This window comes from Sus scrofa, chromosome 14 (genome assembly GCF_054392235.1).
Source record: "Sus scrofa isolate SSC_HxYL_T2T_F1_AM1 chromosome 14, Sscrofa_HxYL_maternal_Yorkshire_Landrace_v2.0, whole genome shotgun sequence".
Taxonomy (NCBI): Eukaryota; Metazoa; Chordata; class Mammalia; order Artiodactyla; family Suidae; genus Sus; species Sus scrofa.
In genome coordinates this window covers 110,048,540-110,058,726 of record NC_139396.1, presented here as the reverse complement: position 1 = coordinate 110,058,726, position 10,187 = coordinate 110,048,540, and the positions used below count along the sequence as shown (strand labels likewise).

Below are 10,187 nucleotides of genomic sequence, written 5' to 3'. Positions count from 1 at the left end.
GTTTCTTAATTTGTTAACAAACAGTTCCCCCTGGAATTATTTTCAAAAACACTGAATCCTGTGGCACAAAATTACTATACAGGATTTTGAAGAGACTAGGTTTATAATCCAAAGTCATCAGACGTTCATAAACTATTGCTAATCCTCTGATTATTTTGCTGTGGCTGTTAACTCCACTGAGATCTCCTTACAAGGATTTAACTGCAACAGTATCGTTTTTTTAATAGTGCTGACAATTAAAAAACCAGATGAGGAGTTCTGCTGTAGCACAGTGGAAACAAATCCGACTAGGAACCATGAGGTTGTGGGTTCGATCCTTGGCCTTGCTCAATGGGTTAAGGATCTGGCTTTGCTATGAACTGTGGTGTAGGTCGCAGACATGGCTTGTACCTGGCATTGCTGTGGCATGGACCAGCAGCTGTAGCTCCAACTGGACCCCTAGCCTGGGAACCTCTATATGCTGTAAGTGCTGCCTTAAAAAGCAAAAAAAACCAAAAACAAACAAACAAACAAACAAACAAAAAACCCAGATGATTTAAAACTTTGTTTACAGTAAAATAATCTGTAATTTCAATTGGCACATCACGACTTGAAGTAAGAGCTAAGCTTCCTCCAACATATTTACTTAATAGAACACACAGCAATATGTGTACCAGCTACACTTCTTGGGAAATCAGTGCTTTCCTTGTGACCCCCTCCTTTATTTCATAGGTTCCAAATTAGATCTTACCTTGCATTGAAAATCAGATCCTTCATATTTCATACACCCTGAAGCTAATGTGGTTTCTCCCTGGTCATCTTCTTCTATGATGGCAAAGCAATGACCATTAGTTCTAAAAGAAAAAAAGCCAAAAAATCAAAAAACGTAAGTTTACATATGAAAGTACTAATTAAATCTCAGTTGGAATGGGACCAGGTACTGATGGCTTTTAGTTTTGAATTAGATTGCAGTCACATGTCATTAATTAGCAAAAACATATAGGTTTTAAGGCAAATGAAAGTTGTCACATCTGAACCAAAACCTAAGGTCTAATAAAAGTCCCATGTCAGGCAGAAAAGGATTTCTGTTAAACAAGTTCCTCAAATATGAGGTACTACGTAACTTCTCTTTGGTAATCAAAGTCAGGTGATCACAGAAAAATGATTCATAAAATTTTATAAAAAGTAAATAATCTTAATGTTTAAAAAGATACTTAAAAATAACCTTGTCTCAGGAGTTCCCACAATGGCTCAGCAGTAACAAACCCAACTAATATCCATGAGGATGCCGGTTCAATCCCTGGCCTCATTCAGTGGGCTAAGGATCTGGTCTTGCCGTTAGCTATGGCATAGGTCACAGACACAGCCTGGATCCCCTGTTGCAGTGTCTATGGTATAGGCTGGCGGCTACAGCTCCAATTCAACCCCTAGCCTGGAAACTCCATATGCCCGATATGGCCCTAAAAAGACAAAAAAAAAAAAAATTCTTTTTTCACCCATAATATGTTCAGTATTCCTATACTATACACAATAATAAATAAAAAAACTTCTCTGTGAAACATAAAAATAGGTTTAATGACAAAGAAAATTTTATTTGGGAAGACCAGATTAACTAAGATCCTAAGAAGCATTTTTTAATTTAATATAATAGGAAAAAACTAAGAACTTCTGAATAGATAAATTTTCAAGAAATTTATATAAGTGTATTTGTATTTAATGAAAAATTTCTAATTTTAGTATTAGTATGCCAGAATCCCCTCCACTTTTTTTGCTTTTTAGGCAACACCAGATCAAGATCCTCAGCCCACTGAGGGGGGCCAGGGATTGAACCCACATCCTCATGGATACTAGTTTAGTAAAATATTTCAACCAATTTGACCAATTTAGAATGATATGGTTTTAGGTGAATTTTCAGGTTTTCTTTTTGGTAATCTTTAAGTTTTCTACCATAAGCATCAATAACTTTGATAAAAATAGCAATAAATAAACCCAAAATGTTAGACAAATACCAGATTCCTTTTATCACTTTTAAAGCTATATTACAATGTTACTTTAAGGGGAAAAAAAGAGTTACTTTAAGAAAATAACCATCAATCACTTAAGAGTATAATAAATGTTCCTATATAAAGAATAAGAAGCTTTGGCTCTTTGGAAAAGATCATAAAAAACTAAAGGAAAAAAAAACTTAGTCAATGTAAACAATTCTTAAAATAGCACTAAATGCAATCCTATTCTCACAACTTTAAGAAACACTGCATAAAAAACTTACATGCATGTGTTATTAATAGCATCATCCGGGCAGTGTCCTGAGCAATAGCACTTTAAAAAAGGCAAGGTATCCTCTGGTGCTAAGGTCACTCCACTTTCTGACTTTTTCTGGTCGGAGTCTGATTTCATCCCAGTACCATGGAGCATGCTGTCTAGATTCTGCCCTGTATTCAAATATAAAAATTGTAAATAAAACATTTCCAAAAAGCTAATTCTTTCATTCTAATTTTCAGTGACAAGTTTCTAAGCTTTCTTATCACAGTAATTGTACCTAATGTGTTCTTCTATTTAAAATAAATTTTATTCATATGATTAACATTTATTAACAACTTAAACTGCACAGAAAAACCATCCCAGATATTATGGGATACATGGAAATGACTATGTCACAATTTTTGCACTAGTGAAAGAAAAACAAGAGTGGCACAAGGTAGAATATAGTCATAACTTGTAAGAAAGGTACAAAATGGGAAGCAATTTCAGAGAAGACTGAGATTGTTTCCAATAATTAAAAAAACGGACAAATAATGTGTGTGTTTTTTTTTTTTTTTAAAGACTCTTTGGTTTAAAACTGTTGCTAGCTTTAAAAAAAAAAAAAGTTCTTTATTTGTACCTCTATGTGCAAGTGAAGTTACAGCATACTGCTCCGGATTTTAATTGCTTAAGTAAGGGAATTGTGAGAGCATGGGGACTAATCACACTATCTAGTGCCTTTTTATCTCAAGGTCATTGGTTCAAATACAGATATGCTGCCAGAAACTGGAGGTTACTGTAGGACAGTAGTTACAATATGGAAAGAGAACTGTGTTCTTGCACTGGAGCCTAGTAGCCTCAAATGACAGATACTGTCATATTTGGTACTTATTATTTCAGGCTGAAAGCAAAATAGAACTAAAACAACGTTTTGGTAATTCCTTCCTCCTTCTGAATCAGCTGAGATCAGCTAGGCTATCCTTGTAGGGTTGATTTCCACGGAATGAAATGTAGAGCCAAACAGGTATAAAATATTAAGAGAATTGGGAATGTATTTCATTATAAATGTTAAATAAGTGGTTCAAGGCACAATGTAAACTTGATTTTAAATTTAGTTATACTGTTAAGGTGAATAATTGAAGAAAGAAAAAAATAACACATACATACTAACAGGAAAAGAATGTGCTGCTAAGTAAATGTTGGTGATTCCATGCCTTAAATTTTAATAATCTTCACTGAATTCTCCAAATTGCTACTAAACTTAAAGAATTCACTTATGTAAATAAGATCAACAACAACAACAACAAAGGTGGGTGGTTAGGAAGGGAAGAAATCCACTGGGCTAGAAATGAAGGGGCATGGATTCTGGTCTATTATGCCACTCCACGTTAAGCTAGCTAGATGATCATGGGCAAGCCATGTCACTTCTCCAAGCCTCATTTACTCAAAAAGATCATAGGACTAAGCACATCTGAGGTCTCCTCATCAGCTTTAAAATCCTATTACAAACTCTACTCAACACTTTGTAGTAACCTATATGTGGAAAGAATCTGAAAAAGAATGCATATATACGTAAATACATATATACGCATACACACACACACACGCGCGCGTGCACATATTAATCACTTTGCTGTAACACTTGAAATCAGTACAATAGGAGTTTTTACATAGTGCTTATCCTATTCCTTCTTCATCATCAAATGTTGTGTATACTGGGCATCCATGATTTCTCTTTTAGCCACACACTGCTGGACCATAAAGAGGCATGTTTGGGCTTGAGAGAAAAGGCCACATACTATCCAGAAGTCCTGGATTAGTAGCTGAGTGTACTGAGTGGATGAAACTCTCGGTTATATATCCTTTTGAGGAAGAACTGAATATTTCATAACAATATGAGCACTTTTAAGTATATGCATGTGAGAAAGTATATGATGTTAGGTAAAAAATGTGATGCCTTGCAACAGATAGTTGTTCTTTTCCTCTTTATCTTGCTTGCAATATATACACACACAAAACTTTTTTGTTTGTTAAGTGTTTACCCTTTCTTGTGTTCAGGGAAGCACAGCCAAACTCTTTAATCTAAAAAACTGTTTGTGTAATCCAACAATATTAGTTCCATTCCCCTTGCATTGCTTACATAAGAGCATACCATAAATTCTGGCCGATAAGTTAAAGTCTAGAGCTGGGGAGGGGAGGTGCCTGATTAAAGATTTTTTTTTTACCAGTTAAAAAGATACATGAGAGACAGCCACCCCTCTTCTTCTTCTTTTTTTCCTCAAGGGCTGCACCCAGGGCATATGAGGTTCCCAGGCTAGGGGTCTAATCAGAGCTACAGCTGCCAGCCCAAGCCACAGCCACAGCCACAGCAATGCCAGTTCTGAGCTGCATCTGCAATCTACAGCACAGATCACGGCAACACCAGATCCTTAACCCACTGAGCGAGGCCAGGGATCAAACTCGTAACCACAAGCTTCCTAGTTGGATTCATTTCCGCTGTGCCACGACAGGAACTCCAGCCACCCCTCTTCTTACAATGAATGCTGTCAACTCTAAAGTTCATACATCTACATGTGATGTTTGGTCCATCAGCAGCTACACTGTGGTTATGAAATAAACTAACTCATAGCTAAATTAACAGGTGGATGACAGCACAGTTGAAACAGAGAAATGTCTTACTGTGCAACATTACATTTTCCTTATTTAAACTATTTTTGAGTTGAGTCTAGGTTACTTATAGCTGAAAACATCTTAATTGATAGAAGAGACAAAATCTGTTCCAGACCTTTTTAGTTCCCCAATGGCTATCTATCTTCCCCGTCTTTCTAGCTAACTAAACTCTGATTTTGTCTAGAGGGACTGTGTGTCCAGTCCTCAGCAATGGACTTAGATTAATCTAAGTCAACTGTGACAATCCTGTCTTCCAGCTTTCTAGTAGCCTTAGCAACTGTCTCAGTCTGCCCAATTTAAAAAACAAAAAAAGATTAAAATCTGCTGGTGGGGGGAGAGGGGTTGGTTTCTAGAGACACTTTTGCTTTTCTGAGAGTAGGTTCAGTTGAAGCTAATAGTGACCTCTTCTCCATTTTTCCTTTTTCCAGTGCAGAAAACAGCAGCTATTTTGTAAACATGAGGGAAAAGCCAAGAAAATTAGAGATGTCAACCTTGGCACTACCCAACTACCGAATGAACACCAGCAAATATCTAAAATCTATGTCAAAAGATAAATCTCTATTTTTTAAGTCACTGTTCATTGGATAATCAGTTGCTTTAAGTAAAAATCAATTTCTAAAATTTATGACCAAGTGAAAAACAAGGACTAAATATCTATCAGTTATTCTTCTTTCCAACTTGAATAATTTTATTTCAATATAAAGCATTTAAACCTATATAGTAACAATGGATTTTCAAAAAACTCTTGTTTGCTAGAATAAGTATTATTATTTCAATTTTGTTTTAAAGAAGGAAACAAAGATACAGAGAAATGTACTTTCCCAAGACACAATTCAAGATAAAGGAGGAACTAAAGTCAAAAGTTATTTGCACCAAAACCACTCTGGCAATCCTTAGTAATCTGTAAGAAATAACCTTTTTTTTTTTAAGTTTTTTTTTTTTCTTTTTTTTTTTTCCTAAACCTGTGGCATATGGAAGTTTCTGGGCCAGAGACTGAAACTATGCCACAGCTGCAACAATGCTGGATCCTTAACCCACTGTGCCATAGCAGGAACTCCAAGTTTTTTAAGAGTAAATATTTTTATCTTATCATTTGAAGGCAACTGTCAAACTAATCTTTGAAAGGAAATATAACAAATTTTGCTCTTTAACAGAAATATAATTCTTACTATGATTTTTTCACTTGTGCCTGGTAACTACCAATTTATTTCAGCTAACAAATGTTTATTATATAACAACTTGAATCAGGATGAAGAATGAAAATTTTGTATTGTATTACCTCAGTGTGGTCCATATAGATTAAAAATTTTTTTTATTTTATTATTACTATTTTTTGGTCTTTTTTGTCTTTTAGGGCTGCACCTGTGGCACAGGGAGGTTCCCAGGCCAGGGATCAAATCGGATCCTTAACCCATGAGTGAGGCCAGGGATTAAACCTGCGTCTTCATGGATACTAGTCGGGTTTGCTAACCGCTGAGCCATGACGGGAACTCCCAGATTTTAAAAAAATTTTAATAGCAAACAATGACTACCTGGGAGTGAGGTGGCAAATACAAATATTACTATTAATTTAACTCATCTTTAAAATTATGACAGCTTTGGTTGATGATGATCAACAAGACGTAGCAAGAAATGTTAAGAAAAATTTTTTATTAAATAATATGCCATTTCACACACAAAAAAGTAGCTTTTGCAAGAAGATTCTACATTTCAAGCATGGAACAATTAAAGAAAGGAACAAACCTAAGACAAAATATGAAGAACACCACAGCTCATGGCAACACCAGATCCTTAACCCAATGAGTGAGGCCAGGGATCAAACCCACATCCTTATGAATCCTAGCTTGGTTCGTTACCACCAAGCCACGATGGGAAATACTCATATTTCTTGTTAATACACATTAACCATCACTGAACAAAACATTACGAAGAACAATGTAGTCATAAACTTAAGAGAATGAAAATGTTCTAAAATCCTTTTGCCAAACTAGTACAATCTCAGAGGTCCTACTGTGGCTCAGCAGGTTAAGAAGCTGACTAGTATCCATGAGAATGTGAGTTCAATCCCTGGCCTCGCTCACTGGGTTAAGGATCTGCCACTGCTGCAAGCTGCAGCATGTAGGTCGGCAGTTACAGATCCAATTCAGCCCCCAGCCTGGGAACTTCCATATGCTGCAGGTGCAGCCCTTAAAAAAAAAAATTTTTTTTTAAATAGTAGTATCTCAGTTTAAATAGTATCTTCAGTTTAAAATACTGTTCTAATTAACCTAGAGATTATCATATTAAGTGAAATAAGTCAGAGAAAGACAAATATATGATATCACTTATATCTTAAATCTTAAAAATGATAATCTTTTTATCATCTTATAATCTTAAAAAATGATAAAAAATTAACTTATTTATAAAACAGAAATAGATCACAAACATAGAAAATAAACTTATGGTTACCAAAGTGGATAGTGGAGGGGGGAATAAATTAGGAGTTTAGAATAATTTAGGATTAAATACAGGAGTGTGTATATGTTAGGGATTAATACATATACACTGCTATATATAAAAGAGGTAAAACACAGGGAACTATACTCAATACCTTGTAATAACTTATAATGAAAAAGAATCTGAAAAAGAATATATATATATATTCTTATATAACCAGATGACTTTGCTATACACCTGAAACTAACACAACACTATAAATAACTATACTTCAATTAAAAATAAAAAAATTATTGTCCTAAATCAACCATACAGGGAAAAGGTCATGTGCAAACATGCAGCTGAATTGATCCTAAGAGTCACCACAATAACTTTCTGTTTGGGAGTTCTAAGCTGTGAATGAACAATAACAAAATTACAATATTGGTCATAAATAAAACTTTCAGTACGCTGGAGAAATTTTAATAATCAGCACACAGAGATTCCCATTTATGTTTCTTTTTTAAAATGATTTTAATTTTGTCCATTATAGCTGGTTTACAATGTTCTGTCAATTTTCTACTGTATAGCAAAGTGACCCAGCCACACACATATACCCGTTCTTTTTCCCACATTATTCTCCACCATGTTCCATCAGAAGTGATTAGATATAGTTTCTGTGCTTTGCAGCAGGATCTCATCGCTTACCCACTCCAAATGCAATAGTTTGCATCTATTAACCCCAGACTCCCAGTCCATCCAACTCCCTCCCCATTTATGTTTCTAAACTTTTTTATGACAAAATTTTTTAAATTACTGACATTTATTCCTTATTGTATTTTAAAAGAGGAGTTTTAATTAAAACTAAGTCTCGAGTATCTATTACTCTGTGTCTTAGGCACTAGGTCAAGTACTTTAATACTTTATCTCGTTTAATCCTCATAAGATCTAATTTTGTGTATCATATGCCTATGTTACAGATAACCCAATAGTTTCAGAAAGGCGGAGATTTTACATAGACTTGAAAATGTTTCTATCATAGTGAAGTGTAAAAATTATTTGGCATGTGTTTGTCCTCTGCCTCTATATTTAAAAGCTATGCTGGCATACTGAGCCTAAAAGAGGACATGAGTTGTAAGAGCAACTGTAAGAATAAGTATTTGTATATATACAGAAACAAATCACTAAAAAAGATAACACTACTTAAATGAACACTGATTTACCTTGAACATGAGAAACGATGAATAAATAGGCTCCCAATAATCTGATGTAAATATATAGCTGAGTCATTGTTCAATTTTAACGTTTCCTGTACACTGTCACCTTTAATATTTAATAAGTGGTCTTGTTATGTCACTAATTTAAAAGATTTTTATTCAATGAGATTTTCTTGTAAAAGGTCTCAATCACTTGACAATGACTCCAACTTCCACTGCTTTCTCCTGACTCCTGAAAGATAAAAATGTTTTAAAAGTAATGAATATAAATGAATTCTACAAAGTTTTCAAAATATTAAAAGAGGAAAAACAAATGTCCAAATATACCTTTAAACAATGAAATACATACATTCTTAAAGATTAAAGCTATCTTTAAAAAAAAAAAGGCTGTAATTCAAAAACTTAAATAGTTCAGTAATAGGTTGTCACCACTCTTGTCCTTGGATTAACCATGTGCAAAACAAGGTAAGTACACCAACAATCTCAAGAGTCTTTTCTGACTGCTCTAAAGTGGCTAAATTATTTTATTGCTACTAAGAAAATTTCTAAATACATTAAGAATAAAGCAGGAAGAGGTGAATTTAAAATACTAAGTTTTTCACTCATAATCATTCAAATCCTACTAGATGTGATAATAACACCTTGAATCTTTCTAATTAATAACTTACTTGGAGTTCCTGTCATGGCTTAGTGGCCGGGGAACCCGACTAGCATCCACGAGGGCACGGGTTTGATCCCTTGCCTCGCTCAGTGGGTTAGAGATCTGGAGTTGCCATGAGCTATGGTGTAGGTTGCAGACGAGGCTCAGATCATTGGCGTTGCTGTGGCCGTGGCATAGGCTGGCAGCTGCAGCTCCAATTCAACCCCTAGCCTGGGAACCTCCATGTGCCACTGGTGTGGGCCTAAAAGACAAAAAGACCAAAATAAATAAATAAATAAATAGCAATAGTAACAATAATTTACTCTATAGATAGAAGAGAAAGCCCACCTAGAAAAACATATTTAAATATGCACTAAATACACCATTACAGCAAAAACAACAGAAACCTATCTCCCCCCACCCACCTTTTTTGGGCCATACCCGTAGCATGCATAAGTTCCCAGGCCAGGGATCAAATCCACACCACAGAAGCAACTCTAGACACCAGATTCTAAACCTGCTGAGCCCCAAGAGAACTCCAGAAATATATCTTAAAACAAAATTACTTCCCTAAAATACTATAAATCTGATTTCATTAGGATAAAATTGAACTTTTAATATGGATGACATGAAATATAACCTCTCCAGTTAAGGTCTGGCAATTATAAAATAGTTAAATAAGTAATAGAAAAGGCCAGTTTGTCTAAAAATGAACATGATTCTGTTCTCCCCCCGCATCCTACTGGTTCAGATAATTTGATTTTGCTGACTTCAGCACGAACTATTCCTGAATGAAAAAGATTTTTTTATTTATAAAACAATTATCCTGGCAGGATTTCTACCATAAATAATCTGAGCTTCTATTTTATTCATTTAAGAATTTTCCACTTCAATTAGCTTTCCAAAGGCACTTGCAAAATAGAGGAAATAAGGTTTACAGAGAAGTCAATTATATTGTGCATTTTATATACAGCTTAGTTCTAAAATCTCTGCAATTTCTCACTATAAAATTAGTATAAAATTAA

At 34.7% G+C, this 10,187-nt stretch overlaps 1 protein-coding gene across 1 annotated transcript in view; it reads right to left on the bottom strand.

The window, feature by feature from the left end:
- Positions 1-8,602, bottom strand: part of BMPR1A (bone morphogenetic protein receptor type 1A) — a 33,136-nt gene extending 24,534 nt beyond the window's left edge. Inside the window, exons 1-3 of the mRNA NM_001204767.1 lie at positions 8,529-8,602; positions 2,249-2,411; positions 731-833 (exon numbers count right to left, since the gene is read on the bottom strand). Of these exons, the coding sequence (NP_001191696.1) occupies positions 731-833; positions 2,249-2,411; positions 8,529-8,595 (333 nt within the window). The 5' untranslated portion in view covers positions 8,596-8,602. The remainder of the gene's footprint in view (positions 1-730; positions 834-2,248; positions 2,412-8,528) is intronic.
- Positions 8,603-10,187: the final 1,585 nt, after the last annotated feature.